Source organism: Equus asinus, chromosome 10, assembly GCF_041296235.1.
Source record: "Equus asinus isolate D_3611 breed Donkey chromosome 10, EquAss-T2T_v2, whole genome shotgun sequence".
Taxonomy (NCBI): domain Eukaryota; kingdom Metazoa; phylum Chordata; class Mammalia; order Perissodactyla; family Equidae; genus Equus; species Equus asinus.
In genome coordinates, this window is record NC_091799.1 from 66,804,528 (window position 1) to 66,827,126 (window position 22,599).

The following is a 22,599-nucleotide window of genomic DNA, read 5'->3' on the forward strand; positions in this document are numbered from 1 at the left end:
TGGACAAAAGCTCTCCTGCCTTTCAGGTGTCGTCTGTCCTGCAACACCTCAGGGTCCTTTGTGGGTTCTTCTCTGCTCTCTTCCAGGAAACCCAGGCACTACTCAGAGGGAGAAATCTGAGCTAGAATTTCCCTACCACCCTTCCAGAGGTATGGATATGAGCCTGGGCCTAACTATCAAGGAATTAAAATTGCCCACAGGACCGCCCCATTCATTCCTCAGTCCTTGGCAATTGTGAAAGAGTCTGACCACCCCAGGATTCAACTGAGCAAAGGTCTCATTAGAAAGAAACACTCTTGAGAAGCCATGAAACTTCGATCCTAAAGGTGGAATTACTATCAATGTAATAAGATATAAAATTAAGCATATCTTACTTTTCACAAATTATTTTCTTAAAAGCTGTGTATAAATAAAATATACATCATAAAATCATTTTCAGTAGTCTGACACTGAATCATTCTTGGTTTTAGGGGTGGGGTGTCAATTCACATTTTTATTAAGGTGACTTTCTTAAGTATTTATTTAAGTATTTACTAAGTATTTCTTTACCTTTTTTCTTCATTGCCTACATCACGTGTACCCTAAAAGGGCAATCAGTAGGCAGCACTCATGAAGCTGTCCTCATACCCAGTGTATACATGAATACTGTCAAATCCAAGTTGCACCTGCAACTACCCCTCAGTTTTCTCCAAGAGTTTCTCATGAATCCAGTTACCAGCAATCAATAACTAGCTAGAGAACACAAGAACTGAATTATGTTGCTACTTCCCCAGCTCTTATCTGAGAATAAGTCAGTTCCTAGCACAGCAGTATACACATAGTATGTCAGTAAACATGTACTGAGTTGACGTGATGGTGTAAGTTTCCATAAGCAGCACATATATAAGACTTACTGGACAGCAAACACATTGCTATTATCATTTAAGAAAACAAAACAGAGGAAGATCACACACACAGTTAAGGGCAAAGATATTTATCTCGCCTTGAACGAGATTTCAGTTTTACAAAACTGAGTGACCTTTCTGTAGTTAAACTCAAAGATAATCTCCTCTGTTTGTAGGGGAGGTATAGGGTCAGGGAGATTATTGAATTCTCTCACAGCCACTAAGCTCTTTTAATTATCAAAGAAGATGCCTGATGAACACAAAATAAAGATCCCACACTTGACAGGCAGGCATTCGTTAACTTACATTACTAGTAGAGAACAAAGATCAATAAGAGAATAAATGAACTGAAATTCATTAGGTATAACTCTATACTGGATGTTAACCTTAGATATTAATATCTTTACTCAAATGAGTAAACAGGCACAACCAACAATTAAAACACACTAACAGAATGCTGAAGTCTGAATTGAGGTTTAATTTAAAACCACCAGAAACAAAACTAGCTGGTTTTTTTCAGGATCCATTTATAAAGAGCTCTAATAGCTACATTTAGTTGTAAAGAAATAAATTTCAAAATGCCTGAGGTACCCAAGACAGCTCCCTCGGAACACGCACTAGGACACTCAGGTGTGAGATGAGAAGCGGCCGAGGAGGAAGTGCGTGCAGCTACAGAGCGGAGGGACAGGATTTTTCACTTGGCCTGTCCTACTTGCCTGGGGAGGCCACCTAACCTTTCTGAGGTATTCCCACAAACTGTAAAATGGGGACGACGCCTGTGTCATAGGGCAAGGGTGAGCCAGAGTCTGTGCAGGCACTCTGTTCACAGTGAAGGCTCCACAAGGGTTAATTACCAACGGCTGCTTTTAATGCACATGCACTCCAAGCACGTCTCCAATTCCGCCGGCAAAAGTCTGCGCACTAAGAAAATTCACCCATATTTGCAGCCTGGAGCCTATCTCTTCTCTGGCACAGTAAACACAGTGAGGTCTAAATGTATTTGTGTTTACAATTGGCTTTATGTTATAAGAACTTCATGTAATGATGAAAAATATCAAAATGTTTCACTGATTCTTCCTGTATATTTTGGAAGACCTAAACATTAAAGTCATCACTAGATTTGATTTTTACTTGAATAAAAGCCAAGACAAGGAAATGAATAATAGATAATGAAATTTGTGCTGACGTAACTCAAACCCATCTCCTGATTTAAAAAAATACAAAAGCATGCATAAAAGATTACCATAAAGGTTAACAGCACAGTCTGGGAGTCAAACTGCTGGGTTCACATCCAGGCTTCACTGCCCACTAGCTGCCAAGACACCGCACCTCTCAGAGTCTCTGCTTTCTCATTTGTAAAATGGGAATAAAAACTGCACTGACTTCACAAGGATGGTGCAAGGATGCCCAGTGTCCCAGGCACAGAAGAAGTTAACTATTATTGCTCTTTCCAATAAGACAAGGACAGCAGGAGGACAACGCTGCGGAATGAGGATGAACTAAGGTAACCTAGGCCCGGCCGCCCAACCCCACCCTACGCTGCGGTGCTCAACCTCCTGAGGGTGATTGGAGCTCTCTAATGCCACTCCAACCCTCAGAGTCAGCAGGTTGCACTTTCCAATTCTAAAACACCGTGACCACAAATCCTACTGCTTTATTTTTACCCTGTGAAAGCACTTTCATGTCCATCATCTCATTTGATCTTCTCAAATTCTGGAAGGAGGAAAGGATCGTTATTCCTAGTTCACAGATGAGGACAGTCAAACTGAAAGTGGTTCAAGTAACTTAATGACCTGCAGAGGTGGAAAGACAGTATTGGGGACAGGCCTGACGGGCCTGAGCCGACACTCACATTCAGTCGACCACAATAAGCAGTTGGAGAGCAGGTTAAATACATTTCAACTAAACACACCTGCTAATTCCCTATCCAACAGAGAAAAGGGAAAGAAGGAATCAGATATGTCCATAAGGAACTCTTGAATTTGAACTGCGATTTGATTAGGCTTTTCAGTTTAACTGAAATAGTGAAGAAAACTGAAGCTGTGCATCAGAATAATTTTGGTTTTCAAAGTTATTATCCACATTGTCTCACCATTAAGTAGGGCTACTTGACTCTCAAGAGGTCAAAGAAGAATTCTCATGGAATTCATTTGTTTCTGATTTTTTATTAGTCCTACATAAGCAATCACAGAATACCTTGAGATAGACTAGAATGTTCGAAAGAGTTTTCAGAAAAATGTCTAAAGTTGTAAGAGAAACAATGATTCTAAATATCATTTAGTAAGTGTAGAAGTTAACACGCCACCCATTTTTTGACATGGCAGGCTAAAGGCCCACCTGGTAGTTACTCTGATTAAATCTGATAACAAAATGGACAATCAGGAACTCATTAAGCTACAAATAAGGGGTTAAAAAAAGTTGAGGCCCAGGTCTTTAGTGGTCCATCTTCCTCTCAGAGTCTTAACTATCTCGGAAGAAGCCTGATTAGGGTTTGTAGTTCACTGGTTCTGGAGGCTGATTCCAGCCACCACCACTAACACTGCCACCACTCCTTCCCGCTCTCCATCCTGATCTGATCTCCTAAAACATCCCGTTGCTGCTTCTAGGCTCCAGCACGCTGGAGAACAGGTAACAGCCTTTTGAGCAAGTGTTCTTCAGGAAGAGCAGTTCTTCGCGGTATCTGTGCCAAGGAGTCCACCCTGGCTTCAACTGCAGCACAGCAGCTGATCCCTCTGTTGCCCAGGATCCTAGATGAGACCTAACGATGTTCTCTTCCCAGACTTACAGTAGCAACTCCAAAATTGTTACTGGGCTGCAGGGAAAAATCTGAAAGCCACAGCGGGTAAGAGCACTGACACTGCCATTTCCCCCATGACAAGCACAAGCAACACAGAACCCTGGAGAAGAGTCCGTGAAGACTGTCAGGTTTCCACAGTGACCAGTCTCTAAACCCCAAATTCACACACGTGATCCTAAGAAACAAAATTTTGCCCCATTTTCACAGGTAAGAGAGCTGTGGAAGACAGAGCTAGAATGCTGAAATTATGAAATTTCCAAGACATTGTAATGGTTTATGGAAAGAAGACAGAATATTGTATTTAAAAAGATTTTACGCACATCGCTGCCTAAGCCTATGGGAAAGAATGAATCAACATTTTAAATATATTATACTCAAACAGAAATTTTTTACAAAACCTAAGTGTTACTATCAATGTTTTTAAAGATTTTTATTTTTTCCTTTTTCTCCCCAAAGCCCCCCGGTACATAGTTGTGTATTCTTCGTTGTGGGTTCCTCTAGTTGTGGCATGTGGGACGCTGCCTCAGCGTGGTCTGATGAGCAGTGCCATGTCCGCGCCCAGGATTCAAACTGACGAAACACTGGGCCGCCTGCAGCGGAGCGCGCGAACTTAACCACTCGGCCACGGGGCCAGCCCCAACTATCAATGTTTTTAATATAAGCTATCTCCCATAGTACACTGAAAGAAAAAAAAATCAATCCTAGATTAGGAATTTAGAAAATCAATTTTAATTGATAGCATCCAGTTTTCTATGTCCTTGGGGTAACTTTTGTGACATATTTAAAAACTCTCTGGCTTTGATCAATATAAAATGTGGCTCACGTACTCCACATTCACATGAAATGACACACTGGGCAGAGGCAACCCAACAGTGTGAGGGCAGGAAGTCAGTTTAGGAGTAAAAGTATGGTATAAGTAACCCCAAAGTGTAAAGCAAACGTGATCACAAATGCAAACCCTATCAATGCTCAGTAAATCATTTACAAAACGAGACATATTTTTAATAAAGAACTGAGAAATACAGGAAAAAGTGTGAGTGCACTCGCACTACAGGAACTTTGCTATATCACAGAACTGAGTGTAAGCGGCTCACCAAAGACCCAGTAACAGCAAGTTCCAGAACAACCTGCCAGCATGGAGTGAAAAGGCAAGATGTATGGGGGTGTGTGTGTGTGTGCACACGCGTGTAGGGGGGCAGGGGAGGTGGCATGTGTATCTGTAGGAGGGAATAAGAAACAAAGACAGAACTCAGAAAAAACAATTTCATCTTGGCTCCGTGTATGGAGAACACTATCCTCTACTTAGATAAGAAATTTCTACTAAACTGTTTTTAGTAATTGAAATCTGCAACATTCAGTATTTTGGGGAAACTTCAACAAGAATAAAGCATCATATTACATAATGTAATTCTGAACATATTTCTTTTGAAACCTGCTGTATGTAGATATAAGCTGACTTTGGACACTAATGGTTTTATATCTTATCACCAAAACTTGGCCCACCAAAGCTTCTCCAAAGAGAGAGAGAAAGCAAGTAGTTCTTGAGCATAAACCTTTTCTCTTTGATGCCAAAACCGCCTTTATGCACCTAAGTCCAAAAAGGGAAAGCTTGGTTCTCATAGTCTTTGGCACTATTCAAAACTCTTCCAACAAATCCTCTTGCAGAGGAGGGAATGCTCTAATATCCACTTATACCACTGCAGGATGATTTCAGTTTGCATCGTGCAAATGACAGTCGGGCTGCCTTATTTATTGGTGACAAAACCTACAGCCAGTTATCACCATCAGTCACTGACTGCGAATAGGCTAGAAGAATGCTCAGGCAACCAAGACTCAAAGGGACTTGGCTCTATTTCCTATCACAGCCTTGCCTGGAAATCATGTGCTGGGAACAAGTAGTAAGCGCTCCCAAATATCTGAATAAATGTTCACGACAATCAGAACTAGGGAACTGTATGAGTTGTAACGGAAGCAGGAAGGGTTAAGTATTCTTCACCACCACGAGTCTAAGACTAGCAATAATCACTACTGGATGTCCGTGTGCTCAGCAATGAATTACGAGAGGCTTAGTTCAGTGTGTGAAGAACAGCAATGGGCAAAAGAGCTTTGTGTGAATATGCTTCAAGTTGGTGCAATCACCATGATTAAATAGGTTAATAAGCCATAGTCCAAATCTATTTGAAAGTCAAAATTTTCTAGAACTTGAGCCCCAAATTATTGGACTAAAAAGAAAAAAAATCCATAGTGAAATTCATACTTTCCAGTAATTGCCAACTCTGTCCAAATTTTGTGAGAAGAACCCCCAAAATATAATTAAGTCTGAATTTTCACAATTAGGAAACAATACAACTAGGTGTCATTGAACAGTACATTTTTTTTTTAAGATTTTATTTTTCCTTTTTCTCCACAAAGCCCCTGGTACATAGTTGTATATTTTTAGTTGTGGGTCCTTCTAGTTGTGGCATGTGGGATGCCGCCTCAACGTGGCCTGATGAGCGGTGCCATATCTGCGCCCAGGATCCGAACCGGCGAAAGCCTGGGCCGCTGAAGTGGAGTGCACAAACTTAACCACTCAGCCACCGGGCCGGCCCTTGAACAGTACACTTTTTAAAGTTCTAAGTAAAAAGAATTAACGTATACATATGTTTATTTATGAGAAGGTCTTTATAAATACAAGAAAAAGTCAAAAGATCGCTTTGCTTATTAGAGTTATCCCTGGGGAATGTCTGTTTCTTATATAATTAAAGTTAAGGGGGAAAAGATAGTTTTTAACTGTAAAGTAACTAAAAATTAGATTTAAAGCTAGTTTCAAAACTGCTCTCAAAGCATTGTTAAACACAACCATGTTAACTACTTTACCATGATTTTCTCCACTTTGCAAAATACTATTCTCCCAGGATAGTTACATGCTTTTAAAAAAATAAAATAAATATTTTATCATTTAATGTCAGTTAACAAATATTATTTCTCTCTTTTCTGAGCCTTGATTGCTTTTCATTTGTAGTTCTCTTTATAGTTGGTACCCTGGTTTAAAATTCCAAGACTTTCTAAGTTCAAAAAACTAATTGTTGTTTCAATAATTAAAACTAAATTTAACCACAAGAAATAATTTTCAAACTAAATTTTTGGAAAGTTGCTAGAGCTTGAAGTGAACCAAGAGATTACGTAAGCCAACCTCTTCTTTCCACCGATGAGAAAGCGAGACCCAGGAGACAGGCGTCAGATCCTCACAAGGTGACAAGAACACTGATGCACGGACTGCAGAAGACATGCTTTATCCCACATCACGTAAGTTTGAAAGTTGCAGTGTTCCATTATTCTAGTAAATAGTTTCCAAATAAGAAGGAAACAGAAACTCTCTCAAGATGATGCATCATCGATGCAAACTGCCTCTGCTAAACTAATGACGACCAGGAAGGTGAGTCTCGCCCTCATTTGTACAGTCAAAGGTTTAGCGAATCTTCATGGTTACTTGCAGTAAGATGACCATAGTTAATGTGTACTCAGTGCTTTCCTGGGTCAAGAATCGTGCTTCATTATCTCATCTACTTACCACCACTCACTCCATTTTCGAGATCAGAAATTCGAGGTTCAGAGAAGTTAAGTGACTTCCCTGGAGCCCAACAGGCATAAGTGGCTAACAGGTCTGGATTCGAGGGCCCAGGTTCCTAATCACTACACTGTGCTGTCACTGAAACGTAAACATGCACTTCCAAAACCACATGCAGGACCAGAGTGGATGGAATTGTTTTGCCTGAGAACATTTCTCCATCTGTGAACCTCTGAAACTATGGGGAGCTGTTGGAAATGCAAGAGCCACAGCTCCCAGACTTGTGGCCTCAGACTGTCCTGCACCAGCTCTGATATAACTCCTGTTTGGGGCCTCCTGACCTAATTCCTAGCATGCTGTGGTTACCTGTCAAATTACAAAGGCTTTTTATTTTGTCCTAAGCACAGAGATCTAAGGATTGCCAGTAGGAGCAATAAGGAGGCAGAGAGCTCTGCATGGTTCTCTGGCTAGAGTCAGGCTTCTTGTCGCCAGCTTGGCTCCTGAGCCCCATCTGCAGCCTGCTCTCCGTCCAGACAGAGCTACCTGGATTAAACTTGCAGTTCTCCATGTCAGTACATGACCGCGGACTTCTGGGCCTGTGTGTGTTCTCCACACACCCCTCCACCCCTGCCCCCAGGCCACGAAACCTCCCTGCAAGTCTCTTTCACCTATTTAACTCCTCCGCATTTTTCAGGACTTGGCGTGGACCTCCCATTTCTCAGAAAACCCTCCCTACACCCCTCTCACTCTCAGCTGACTGAGGCCAGCACCACCCTTGTCATCAGACAGACGTTACCTTGTTAAACTCCTTCACAGGCTTCCTCCCTGCTGGGTCCATAGCACCTTGGTGCCTGTCTCACTACAGTCTCAGAGTGTTCTTGAAGCCATGGACACTGCCCATGGCAGGAGAGGTGACAGCACTGACGAAAGGCATTCACCCTAGCATGTTTACTACTCTGCCTTTTATTCATCTAGAAAGAGTATCCATCGACCACACAAAGGAGACGCGAAATGACCCCAGACCTGATGTGCTGGTTTCCCCACAATCCATCAGCAACCTAGGACCTTGCCCATGGAGGCCAGGCAGCCGATGTAAACCTTGTGGCGGATGTGCCCAGGCCACGGTCCAGCTCTGTGCTCAAAGCATTTGAGCACATCCGTGCTCTGACGTGAGGTGGTCTAGAATTATTCTCAATGACAGCAATACATAGCTTGGCAACAAAATATTTTCCTGAGACTGCACCTCACAGTTTTAACACGAATTAACAGGAAATTAACACAAATTTTAACACAAATTAATAGGAAAATCTGATTCACTTTACAATAATGTATACTTTACAAACAATTCTTTGTAAACACTTGTTCGGTAAGATATGACTGCATATATGATTACAGAGGAAAAACGAAAAAGGTTTAAAAGTGGTAAATCTAATAACTCAGATACTGAGAAACTTTAAACTACAGTTCAACAGAATTCACAATACAGTACTGACTTCCGCAAATAGCCACATTTATATTTAGTAGAATAGCAATAGTTTTTTTTACTGCAAAGTGAATAAAAACATATTAAAGAATATCTCACAGCAGAGATGAAATGAGTATTCCAGACAGAAGAAACAGCATTTAGCACACTGAAAAAAAAGAAAGGCGAACTGGGGAAACAAAAACATGAACACGGCACTGAATGACTGGAGCAAAGTGTTCTGGAAGGGGGAGCAGAGCTGATCACCAGGGACTTCTGAGTTATATTACGGAGTCTAGACTTTATCCTGAGGGTGAAGAAAAGGTTTCATGGACAGAAGTGTCAAGCCTCACTCTAACTGCAGTGGAGAGAAAAGACAGAGGAGGACATGTCCCAAAACAAGAGACTGGTGAGGAAAGAGGCTTTGCAAAAGTTGGGATACGGTGATAGGGGCTTGACCCTCAGCTAGCAGCCGGGAGGGTGGGGGCGGGTTGGGGAGTGGATTCCAAGGCTGGCAGAGAACTGGAGACTGACTGGACGCTGAGGGTGAGAAAGCCAGAGGAGTAAGAGCACAGCAATGAGAGATGGCGGCAGGGATTACCAACGCGTACCCCAAACGGCCAGGAGATCGGAGAGGAGGACGGAGAGCTTGGGGAGGAGAGGGATTCAGTCTGGATATGTGGTGTGCAGCGCCTGGCAGAGCTGCACCTCCTAGAGAAGCTATCCTTGAGGGAACTGGATGCAGGGTTCTGTCACTGACGCCAAGACATTGTAGGCACCAAAACACCAATAAGAATGAGTCAGCAAAGATACAGCAAATAATCTGATATGTCTTTTTCTCTCTAGTCAATGACTTTCTTTTAATTTTTGTACAAAACTTGAGATATAGTTATTGAGGAATTCAGGCACCTGGTGCAAGAAAAAGATCTGAAATAAAGAAATGCATTTGGGAATTTCCAATATATGAGAATTTAGTATGTGATAAAGGGGATACTTTTCATCAATAAATAGTGCTGGGGCACCTAGCCAGTCATTTGGAGAAAGTAAAGTCAGAGTCCCAGGTCACCCCTTAAACTTCAGAGGGATCAGAGATTAAAGTATTTTTTAAAAACCCATTAAGTATTTTTAACCTATAAAAATGCCACTAGAAAACACTGGTGAATTTTTATAATCTTGCAGTAGGTACTAATAATAGCTATGACTTACATAGCATTTACCATGCACCAAGCACTGGTTTAAGAACTCTACAAACACTTCCATCCTCACAACAACTGTGAAGTAGTACCTTCATTCCACAGTTGAGGAAACTGCAGTGCAAGGAAGTTAAGTAAACTCCCAATCACACTACTTGACAGTGGTGAAACTCTGACTAGAACTCCAGCGTCTATACTCTTAACCGCTACACGGCACTGCCTGTACAGAGGGCCATTCTATAAGACCTGAACACAGAAATAATGAAAGAAAGAACTGGAATGTGAAAAAATATTTAAAGTTTCTTTATGGAAAAATACTATAATTGAAATTCATGAGTCATAACACAAAAGTGGAAGAGTTGCAATAAATACTAGAGCTAATATTCTAATATACAAAGGATGCTTACAAATCTGTAAGAAAAAATGAACAATTCTCTCCCATGTGTGAAAGGCAGTACACAAAAGAAGTATGAAATTGTCAATAAACGTGACAAATTGTACAATGATGCCAAAAAACTAAGAAATGCAAACTAAAATAAACCATCTTTTGGGGCCAGCCTAGTGTGCAGTGGTTAAGTTTTCATGCTTTGCTTTGGTGGCCCGGGATTCACAAGTTCAGATGCCAGGCATGGACCTACACACCACTCATCAAGCCATGCTATAGCAGCGTCCCACATGCAAAATAGAGGAAAACTGGCACAGATGTTAGCTCAAGGCCAGTCTTCCTCACCAAAAGAAATAATAATAATAAAAATAAACCATCTTTCATCCATCAGATTGGCAAAAATGAAAGACTGATGATATGCAATGTTGGTAAGAGTGTGGGACAAATGGGTACGCTCACATACTGTGAGGTAAATGTAAACTGGCACAACGTTTTACAGGGCAATTGGGTTATCTGATCAAATTTTTAGATATGCATGTCCTTTGATTCAACAATTCTACTTCTGAATATTTATTTTACAGAACTAGATGCACAAATACATGAACAGCTATATACCATGGTAGTCACTGAAGTTTAATACAACAACCAAAAAGCAAAAAATATAAATGTCTAAAAACAGGAAACTGTTTAATGAGACACCCATATGATGGTGCACCATGCAATCATTAAAAAGATAGCTCTATGTTCATCACTAAGATAACTAACAAAATACTGTTAAGAAAAAAAGCAAATTATATAGCAGTCTACATGGTATAGTCCTTTTTGTTAAATGATAAAGATATAAATTTTTTAAAATAAATTGTTCTGCTCTGATCACTTTATTAATGAAGTTTAATTCTATAAATTCAGAATCCCACAAACATCATAAGGACTTTGCATAACAGCATGGAAGTGCTAGTGTGCCAAAACAATTGAAATGTATTTTCAAAATTCAAAATAATTTTAGATTAAAACACTAAAACTTTTTCAGGGACATTAACATACACATTAATCTGCCACATCTTTTTTAAAATCTAAGGTTCAATGAATATAATATGATGCATTACCAAGAAGAATTTAAGAATACCAACAGAAATCCAGAAAATAAATAATGGATGCAGCCCATTAATTATTTTGAAGGGGAAAAAAAGACGAAATGTGAAATATCTGTTTCAAAATACTTATCATCTTAAAGCATATACACATTAAGAATGCTTTCACAGGGGCCAGCCTAGTTGCACAGTGGTTAAGTTCGCACGTTCCGCTTCGGTAGTCCAGGGTTCTCTGGTTCAGGTCCCGGGTGTGGACCTACACACCGCTTGTCAAACCACACTGTGGCAGGTGTCCCACATATAAAATGGAGGAAGGTGGGCATGGATGTTAGCTCTGGGCCAATCTTCCTCAGCAAAAAGAGGAGGATTCGCAGTGGACGTTAGCGCAGGGGTAATCTTCCTCAAAAAAAAAAAATTAAAATTAAAAAAAAATTAAAAATAAAAGAATGCTTTCACAAGTAGCCATTTTATTAAACCAAAAACCTTGCAGTAATTAAATAACTTAGTCAATGTTACAAAGCTGGAGCTTACTTCTGACTCCTCACAGTCTAACTAGGAGAAAGGTCAGTATATATTGGTGGTGGTGGCAATTAATTATTAAGTACTTTAAAGAAATCGCAGGGTATAAAATGACTCAGGTCAACAAATAAGGCAAAAATACTTCCCCACACAGACAATCCACAAAATGTTTCTAATGAGCAACATCCAATTTTACGTATTTCATTTATCCAGTATCATCAAGGCTAGAGAACTACCTCTTCTAGATAATTTAGACGTTTACCACTTTAGGGATCAAAATACTTTCTACAACTATCTTAGATGGAAATCTTCCTTAAGAAGTTACAAGCTTTCTAACTTTAGTTCATTGAGTAGACAGAAACAAGACAAGCTTGTAGTAACGAGACACGGTTGCCATTAAAAAAGGAAATCATATATAATCCTGATCACACTCATTTTACAAATAAACAAACTCATGCCCAAAAAGTAACGTTGGAAAGTGCTGTGATTTAATAAATTTATAATCTTAGAGGTATTCAGGTATGTGGAATTGAATGTTCCAACACCAGGTGGCCCCCGATTGCAATGTTTTAATGTCCTCCTCTCTCTCCCTCTCTCCTCTGCTCTCAGGTCTCTCTGCCGACACTGCTGCCTTCAGGGAACCTGACTCTGCTCACATTGCCAGTCCTTCATTGGCTGTTGTTAATTGCTGCATGATATAGACACCAAATGGACAAGATGCAAGAATAATATTTTAAATAAGTGTCAACTAATCCGGAGCGAATGCCCTTGGAACTCTGCTAAGTGTAAAATCACAGAACTTCAAAGCACAGATTTTGTTACAGGCCCTTTGGTGGCTCAGAGCCTTTTTTCCTCACTTCTTAGTGCGTTTAGTATGTTCCAGATAAGGGAGGCTGCAGGGTTTAGTTACCACCAGTAAACTTTAAAACATTTTCTGTTACATGGGTTCTTGGCTCCTGAAATCTCATAAAGTATTTGCCTAGCAAATCTTTTCTTTAATGCAAATGTGAACTACTATTTATCTCAAGTTGAATTATTATCAATAACAAATTAATAAATTTTGGATGAAGTAGGGTTATTGGGACAAAAATCCTAAAAGTGGCACCTGAAGTTTAGATAACATTCTGAGTACTTGAAAAAGGAACAATTACATTAATGCATGACATCTTTATATTTATTCATATGAATACATTGGAATAGGAATCCTAAAAATGGTATCTTAAATTTAGATAACATTCTGAGAATTTGAAAAAAGTAATTCAATTATATTGATGCATAACCTTTATGTGGATATTTATTCATATATATATGTATACACACACATTCTCAACTCCCTAGTAAGTGCAGAAGAATTACCTACAGATAGCAAACTCTCCTTACCTATAGCAGATTATCATGCACTACAGCTATTTCCTCTATACCACATTAAGCTGTCCTACTTCACTCAAGGCACCTGGCGTGTCTCATAGTCCAGATACCTCCCAAGGAATCTATTACAAATGGACAATTTGGAAGCACTAGTCATCTAGGCTTTTGCCGTTTAACCTTGTCTCAGCTACGTCCTAGACCACGTCCGACAAAAGAGGAAGAACAGACACTCCACTACGTTGAACTCGCCATGTCATTATTACCCTCACCCATTTATTCAACAAATAGTTACTGCGTGTCTACTCTGGGCCAGGCGTTTTGCTAGGTGCTGGGTCCCTACCCCGGGACAGGCCCTGCCCACTCAGGTCTCACCGTCGTCTGGGGGAGGCAGCCATTCATCAAATGAGGTAACAAGTGTAAACTCAAAACGGCCAGCAGTAGGGGCACGGCTACACAGTCAGTGGGGAGCTCAGGGAAGGGAGGCTTCCCTCCAGAAGATCAGTGAGCTGGGATCTGAACCAGGAGCTGAGCGGGGACTGGGGCAAGTGTTCCCGGCAGAGGGAGCAGGCGGTGCAAGCAAAGGCCCAAGGGCAGGAGGCGTGTGCTGAGCGTGAGGAAGCGAAAGGAGGCAACCCTGCAGAGAACAGGGTGAGTGTGATCTGAGACGGGCCTGGAGAGGCAGGCAGGGACCAGAGCAGGCAGGGACTCGGTAGGGCATGCTAAGGATTCTCCGGTCTTTATCCAAATGGAAAGCATTTGAAATTTTTTTTACTTAATTTTACTTACTTTTCTAGAGGAAAACTGTTATAATCAGATTTGCCTTTTTAAATGATTACTCTGGCCACATAATACGGAGAACAGATTGGAAGGGAGAAAGCAGGATACAGGGAGCAGGATACAGGGAGCAGTGGAGAGGCTGCTACATAGAACAAATGAGAGATTATGGCAGCCTGGACTAGGGATGTGGTAACAGGTCAGATCAGCAGCCTCTGACGATGGACTGAACATGAGCAGTTGTCAAGGATTACTCCTAGGTTCTGGTCTTGCCATTTCATGGGCAGGGAACATAGTAGCAGCACAAGGTATAGGAATAAATCCTGAATTTGGTTTTAAGTATCTGGGTTTGGATGTGTCATGCAGACGGGTAGGTGTAGGTCTGGAGCTTAGGAGAGGTCATGGCTAGGAAAAGAAACTCTGCAATCATTTGTGAATGACCAATAACTGATCTAAAGGCATTAATGAGACTGGGCTGGGGGTGGAGGAGACAGAAGGACAGAAGCCCTAGGACCACTCTGAGGATCTTCTAACATTAATGTTCAAGAGAAGGATGATGGGCCATCAAGGGAGAACTGCCAGGGTTAAGAAGAAAATCAGGAGGGTTTACCCATCAGCCCAAATAACTAGATGCTTTCAAATACCAGAAACTCAATTTTCTCAATGTTTGACACTTTGAGAATGGCTCCAATTACTTTGCAACTACACTCACTTATTAAAACTAATTATTGTAAGTTTTATATTATATAAAATTGTTCAGTACTATCAACCACTGCTTGCTAAATACCAACTACTGCTACTAAGTATCAGGCAATGGACGAAAACTTTTAAGAAACAGTTCTTGTCTTTAAAACTTGCCTTAAGCTACATCATGACTAAAATCACATCACAGCAAATTACTGTAATCTTCCGATAGACTAATTTTAAAATAACCACTTTAGGAAAACTAATTCATCCTAACACTCATGGGCACCTAATACTCATGGGTGCCAGACACTAGTTTAGGTGCTGGGCAACGGTATAAAGAATAAGACAGAATTCCTTGGCTGTTAATAACTGATATTTAGTATTCAGAATGCTGTAAGACCAGTTTGAAGATCATTTGATAATATATCAGTTGAATGATTATTTAGACAATGAAGAAAGGCAATGATCACGTCTATTCATCAAGAGTAAAGCCTCCCCCTATGGCTCAGCATCTCCCCTCTCCTCACTCCACATATGCTCATCATCATGCTCACATAGAATAAACTAGTTAATTCACTAACTATAGCACTGTGTAAGTTCCAGGAACATCCTCCCGTCTTCAAGAGATCCGATGGTCTCATCAACGATTCCCAGGTGACAGACTATAATTTCTGATACACACACTTGGTGGGTCTCAGGAACTTAACAGTTCTTGGCACTCTACAATACCTCAATCTATTAAACCAAACTAACCAGAATGGTATTCCCAAGGACTCAATCGTTAACAATACAGAACTCCCTTCCATACCAAACATACCTAAACCAACTGTGATATGCCAGAGTCAATGAAGACAAGCATATCTTCTTGATTATCTTACGCCCTAGAGCATATTTTACATCTCCCAACGTTTTCTTAACTAGCAGAACTGTTGTTACTACTAACAAGGACAATTTTAAAACCAGCGTTGGCAGGTAACGAGTTTCTTGCTCCCCATTTTAATTTTCTCTTTCAAGAAAGAAAAAAATCATGTCTGAACTTGCAGTTCCATATATACTGCTCTTAAGAGTACAGGCAGAAATAGTTTGAAACTAATCTGTATCTAGGGTCCTTTTCCCATTACTATGGAAATGGGAAAACTACAGCACATATCTGTCCTCAGAAAAGGGAAAGAGACCAAAGGAAAAGAGCAAAAGCTAGCAAACCAAATGTACAAACAGAAAGTAGAACAAAGCTCCCACCCTTAACTACTAACCTGGACAGCCAAGTAATTCCTTAGGAAGGTAGGGAAGTACCATTGCATTCACCGCAGGAATACAGTGTGGAATGTTGTGGATGAGATTCAGAGCACTAGTTTTTAATCCGGGTGCCCCTCTGTACTCCCATCTCCATTACAGCACTTAACATGGTATTGCGAAACAGGTTCATTCAACAATCTACCAACAGAAACAGAGGCTGTGCATTGATCATCTTTTTCTCTTCCACCAGACCACTGCCTTGTAGAGGTTCCTAAACGTTGGATGAATGAAATCTAAAATAGTAACAAAGAGGCAGGGTCCAGCCATAGTGGAAGTTTCGTGATGATTAAGATGAGTGAGTGATGTTTATTTCAACTTCTTTATTTCCTTCCACTTACGATTTAATACAGCACAAATCAAGATATCTAAGAAACACTCAACAGTGATTAGTATCCTTGCCTAACATGATGAGATGATCTAAGTCCAATTTACTTGTATTACATGTACGAGGCCAGGTTACAGAAAGTTAAGCATCGTACACATATCAGGAGACAAATGTACTGGCAGTGTCACTAGCTAGAGACCTACCAGTCTGTTCAGACTCCTGCAGAACTTTCTCTTTAAAAATCATCTACTAATTTGAAAAAGAAAATGGAGGAGGCATAGAGGAGTGGAAAGAAATGGACTGTGGAATCAGACTGACTTGGGTTTGAATCCTAGCTCTGTCTTCTAGTTGAGTGATCATGGGGCTTAAGCGTTGCAGATGAGTTTCCACCTTTCAAAAACAGAAATTACAATGCCTTGGAGGGCTGCAGTGATGCGAGATGAGGTTTTATATATATATAACTTGCCTGACACACAGAATGCAAGAGGTGACCATATAAAAAGACGTATCTATATGCTCAACGAACAGGTTTTAGTCAAAGCTAAAATCCTCTTATATTCTTGCAATAAGAACATCTAACTAATCTCACTGCTTTGCAATGAACCATTTACTTTCATTCTGTTCCCGGTTATTTCTTTCATCTTTAAAAATGTTCTTAAGTTATTTCTTAAAGACAACTTGGATTAATTCCTAATACTACACATTTCCTCACATTATTCTTCTACCCTTTTACACTTTTAAGTAGCTCTAACTTTTAACTTAGGATATTTAAAGAGGCCAGGACTGAGGAAAACCACCATGTCTAAGGAATATATTTGGTCTATCTGATATAAGCAAAGCCTTCCAAGGTCAGAGGTGCAGTATCCTGCAGCTCTTAAGCAGCCTATGGAGACTATTTGCATGCCATGTTTTTCTACTGCCTTCTTAACAGAGAAATACCCCTAAACTCAAGAAAATGGGATACAAAGTGCAAAAGTTGTGCTTTTTAACTCAGAGCACTTCTGAATGCCCCATCTTTTTCCTCAGGGGAATCCATTCCCCATTAACTGCCTTGCCACCCCATCATTTCTCCTTCCGGAATGCTCACAGCCAGTGTCAAGGACTGATCAGCAGACAGCCTAGGCAAGCTGTAGCTGGTTCTTTAGCTCTTGTTGAAAGCAAAGAACACTCCTTTCTTTTCATATTTTGAAATCTTCATGTTGATAAGTCAGTGATCATTTTCAAAACATGCAACATACGCTTGAGATGGTACAGCAGACATGAAAGAAATCAATGAACAGGGCTACTTCCTGGTTTTTGTCTCTCACAAAATGGAGTTATTATAGTGTATTGGAAATCATATATTAAGGAATGTTGGTTAACCAGTCACCCTTGCCAAAATCAGATACGAAAAGAAAACAAAATTTGGCAAAAATTCTAGCTCTGATATTTCTCTTTCAGAATTATATTTAGTGAGATTAATCTTTGAAGAATGCATTAATTTTTTTACCTGATTTAAAATAAAACTTGGAGACAATTCATAACTACAAAATTACAGATTCATGTAAGATTAATTTATGTAACTACTATTGTTTTATGAAATCACAACGTAACTTTTTTTAATGTATTTTTAGGTAATAATGCTTCTATATCTCCTCTTTTTACTGAAAGTCAGTAAATTATATTTTTATCCTAGCAGCTTCTAAAAGGAAGTGAAAGCTGAGGGCTATATGAGGATACAAAAGCAGCCTATGAAATTGTTTTAAACAAAAAACTAACATTAACAAGTACAGCATATCTTGTTCTTTCATGGGGCCAGCAAATTGATAGTTAGGTTTTTTTAAGGTACAAAAATAGGATGGAGTAATTATATCTACCAAACTCACAATAGCCTGTTCAATGGAGAGTAACACTGTAATTTTTCTTCAAAGACAGTAAATAGGAAGAAAAAGCCCCTAATTCTGTAAACTAAGTAAAAATTCCAAACCCTAGGGCGCCACTTACAGGCACAAAACTTCCAATGATTTCAGTTATTACCCTGAAGAAGAGGGACAGACTTCAAATCTTCTATTTTTAATACGAGTATTATTTATATAATTCATACTCCACAAATGTATTTTCTACACTTTCAATTTCTACATACAAAGATCCACTGCAAGAAATTCTCAAATAAAAAATCACAGAATTCTTTTTAAAACAAAATACAATAGGTCTTTAAAAAGACGGGATCTCCAGACCCACACTACTACAGAAACATAAAAGTATTTCAAAATCTCAATGTTAGATTTTCCTCCTGAAAGTACGAATATAACTATGTATCATCAAAAAAGTAAAATGTAAATTTCTATTGAGATTTTATTGAACTGCTTATAATCAAAGTGCTTATACCAACAGATTCAAATGAATTTCAATCCCATTGACAAGGAAATGGGGGGGGGAATCACTGTATTTCAAAAGGACACAGAATCAACATTTTATTATAAAGGAATTCTTTAGGTATGACATTTGGAGTGAACAAACAGCATTCTGGCTAATGAAATTCATTTAAAAAATGATTATGCTGACTAGCCCATTATTTCATATACTGTGTGACTATAATCCACCCCTTAAACAAAGAGGGGAAAAAGACCTGGGTTATAAAATGCGAACATTAAGCATAGATTACTCAGTCCCTGAATTCTATCTACCTCCACTTTAGTCCTCTTATTTTGTGTGGCGATAACTGTAAACAACTTCTACACGTTATTTTTACAATGGTTGCTCTTCTACTATATTCATAGCTCATTAAGATGACTAGAATGCTGACACTTGCTACATTATTTACTGTAACCAAAAAGTTGGTCTCATGAGAATAGATACCATTAATTTCTCAAATTTAGGGTTTAATATTTTTATCTGGAACTCATTTGTAGTAACAAGTGCCTTCAAAGAATTATTCTAGTGAAGGTTTCAGCCAATCTGCACAGAAGCAGGAAAGTGCAGAGGAACGCAACTCCTGTAAGACAGTTACATGCACAAGTGCACACAGAGAACTATCACAGTCACAGATCTCCTTTCCTCTCAATATTGCCATGACAGTGCTGACCACATTTTTTAAGGGTTTTTTTAGAGGGTAAAATGGAGGGGGCAACTTCCAAGTAACAAACGAACTGTGTTTTTAATAAACAATCAAGTTCAAAAAAAGTGCCAAATAACTTTCGATAATTAACCAAAACCAAAGATCCCTACTGTCCGTTTCGTCTCACAAGGGAAACAAACATAAGACACTGCCTTTAAAATACTCAGAATAAAGGTCAGAAAATTCTACAGGGCAATGGATGACGATCACAGAAAGAGTTCCGGCAACTCAAAACCACCATCGAGACTGTGCTTTGCATACAGTAGTCAGACTTTTTTTAAAACAGGGATCACGGCAGTTACGCTTAAAAGAACTTCCTTTAACATGAAAATTTCCAGTTGCCAACAGGGTCAGGCCAAGAACCGCCGGTCTGAGATCCCTTACACACCCCGTAATGCAGAGGCACCGGAGGACTCTGAGCCGAAGCCCACGGCACCGTGGCCCGGGGAACCGGCAGTGGGCGGGCGGCCCGCGCAGCTGCACCGAGCAGGAAGCACCGCACCCGCGCCGCGGTCCCCAGCCACGCCGGGGAGGCTGCGGGGAGCGGTGCCCACCGCTTTCAAACTGAATGGCTGACACATCCGGTCCTGGCCTCACACCACTCCGCCAAACGCAAACTTCAAAGGCCAAATTCAAACTCCAAACAGAAGTCACTCGAGTTGTAGCGGTGCAGTCTGCGTTCCAGAGAACACTCGGAGCCCCTTGGGGAATGCAATTAGGAAACCCCACGTCCTAAAAGACAGCAGCCCAGCGAGCTCGCAGCCCGTCCGCCCGCACCGCTTTGACAGGCATTACCGAGCGGTCCACCCGGAGCCCCCTGCGGGCGCGCCGCCTCCGTCCGGGCCTGGCCCCCCCATACCTGCCGAGGGGCTCGGCCTGTCACAGCCGCGGGGACCTCGCCGCTTTCTCCTCCGCCCTCCAGCTCCCCACCGGGCCTCCGGCTGGGGGTCCCCACCCACCCCGCCCCTTTTTTGACTACTGCCCGCCTGCAGGCTCGGGCCTCATCCCCGTCGCCCCCGGGGACTCTCGTCCAGGAGGGCTGCCACCAGGCTGCTGCCTGCCCCCCAGCCCGGACCCGAGGGCAGCACCAGGGTCCTGCACCGGGGGCCTCGGAGAGCTCCGATTCCGGGGGCCCCACAAAACCAGCCCAGGCCCCCACACCTTATCTCAACGGGTCCCCGCGGCGCGGCTCGCATGCCTGTCACATGTCTGCAAACAATAACAAACTCTCTGGCACGTCGCCGCCCCGGGCCCCTGTCCTGTCTCTCAGGCCAGGTCCGGGGCGCCGCCTGACGCCCGAGGGTCAAAGGGGGTGCCCGAGGACCCGGTCCCGGCGAGCGGCGCGCCCGCTTCTCCGCGCGGATCCAAGACGTCGTGCGCCGCGCCCGGGTTCATTCATTGCCCCCGCCCGCCCCCCAAGTCCCCGCCGCGCCCCCGGCCGCGCTGCTCACCCGGCGGGGGCCGCCGCAGGAGGCGGCTCGGCAGCGGGCGTCCGCTTCTCGCCGGGCTCGGCCCCTGCGGGGCTCGGGGCGCCGCTGTCCGGGGCGGCCGCCGGCTCGGAAGGGTGGGTGCCGCCGCGGCTCGCGGCTCCGTGGGGCGGCGGCACCGCCGCAGGCTGGAAACCGCTCCCGCCCGCCGCAGCGTCCGCAGGCTCCGGCGACGGGGAAGTGGAGGAGGACGGCGGCGAGGCGGCGAGGAAGAGCGGCGGCTCGGGCAGCTGGTCCAGCTCCACACTCCGCACTTTGCGCAGCTGCCGCCGCCGCCAGTCCGCGCGCTCGCGGCCCCCGCTGCCCGCCTCCCGGAGCAGCCCCGCGGCCGCCGCGGGCGCGCTGCTCGCCTTGAGGGCCCCTCCGCCGCCGCCCGCCTCGGGGCTCGCCGCCCCGGCGCCCGGGAATCCCGACGACGAGGCGCGATTGCCCGCCGCCGCCGCCATTTTCTCTCGCGGGCTACATTCGCTCGGCCCCTGCGAGGGAGGGAGGGGGCGGGGAGAGTGCAGGGGGCGGGCGGACGGGCGGGCGCTGCGCCGCCAGCGTAGGGCCGCCTGCGCCAAGAGCGTGAGCGCGGCCCGCCGGGCGCTCGGCCTGGACGGACGGGCGGGCGCACCGGGTCCGGCCGCGGGGACGAAGGGCCGCAGGTGGAGGGAGTGGGCTGCGCGCTCGGCCCCGCTTGCGGGTCGGAGGGTGGCCTCGGACGTGGCCGCTGCGGGCGCGCCCTGCGCTTTGCGCGCTGCGCCCGCCGCGCCGCCAGGTAGTCCCGGACTGCACCGGCGAGAGGAGGAGCCTCGGCGGCGGCGTCGCGCCGCTTCCTCTCCGCCGCAATCTCGGCCTGAGCTCGCCCAGCGCGGGTTGCACTTCGAACTTGGGTGTATGGTGCGTTGAACAGGACTCAGACGAGAGGGCGTGCAGTCTGTCATTCGCACTGCCCTTTGCCGTGGGCGTCGGGGAAGCCGGGCGCGGACCCAGCCCCCACCCCAACTCGGCGCGCGACGCGCAGGTGGCGCCCAGGGCTGTCCTCTGCTGCAAAGCGAAAGGAACCCAACGTTCGGCAGACGTGCTGCCGCGCACCAAAAAAGTTTTTTAAAACAGCTTTCCTCCTCTTTTGCCCTTCTGCCTTTGCCTCGTGCTGCAAAGAAAACTTGAGTTTCTTGGAATGTCTTGTTCACAACCTAAAGTCACCGATTTGGGACGCTTCCCTTATCCCCTACCCCGCCCCCGGCTAGAGAGACAGGGACGGGCGGGGGTCCCTGTAGGTGTTTATTTTTAGCTCCGCTGTCTTTGGTGTACGGGACCAGATACAGCACGTTTAGGGAAGGAACCAGCGCTGTGCCAGGAAGTGCTCGCTAATGTCATCCTCCGCCAGGTTCTGGCCCTCCCCGAATCCGATGCGGCGAGTGGCACGTCGCTCTTCCCCGCAGGATCGGGGCTCCCTCCGCCCCCACCCCTGCAGCGGCCGAGTTGCCTAACGTGGCGTTCCCACCCCTTCCAGTCCCTGGGGGCGTCTCGGCGATAAGGTGCTTTGGAATGGAAAAAGCACTATTTACATGTTAATGATTTTCGACCTTTCTTCAGGCTAGTAGAGCTGCTGTGTCGCGTTTATTTCTCCCCTCCCTTCTTTTCCTCGAGCCGGATTGTCTGTGATGGGAAATCTCCCACAACCCGGGAGTAGCGTCCC

The 22,599-nt window shown here is 43.4% G+C and overlaps 1 protein-coding gene across 1 annotated transcript in view; it reads right to left on the minus strand.

Annotated features, from left to right (window-relative positions):
* Window positions 1-21,806, minus strand: part of MAP3K1 (mitogen-activated protein kinase kinase kinase 1) — a 75,277-nt gene extending 53,471 nt beyond the window's left edge. The window contains exon 1 of the mRNA XM_044771815.2: window positions 20,880-21,806. Coding sequence (XP_044627750.2) covers window positions 20,880-21,361 — 482 coding nt within the window. The 5' untranslated portion in view covers window positions 21,362-21,806. The remainder of the gene's footprint in view (window positions 1-20,879) is intronic.
* Window positions 21,807-22,599: the final 793 nt, after the last annotated feature.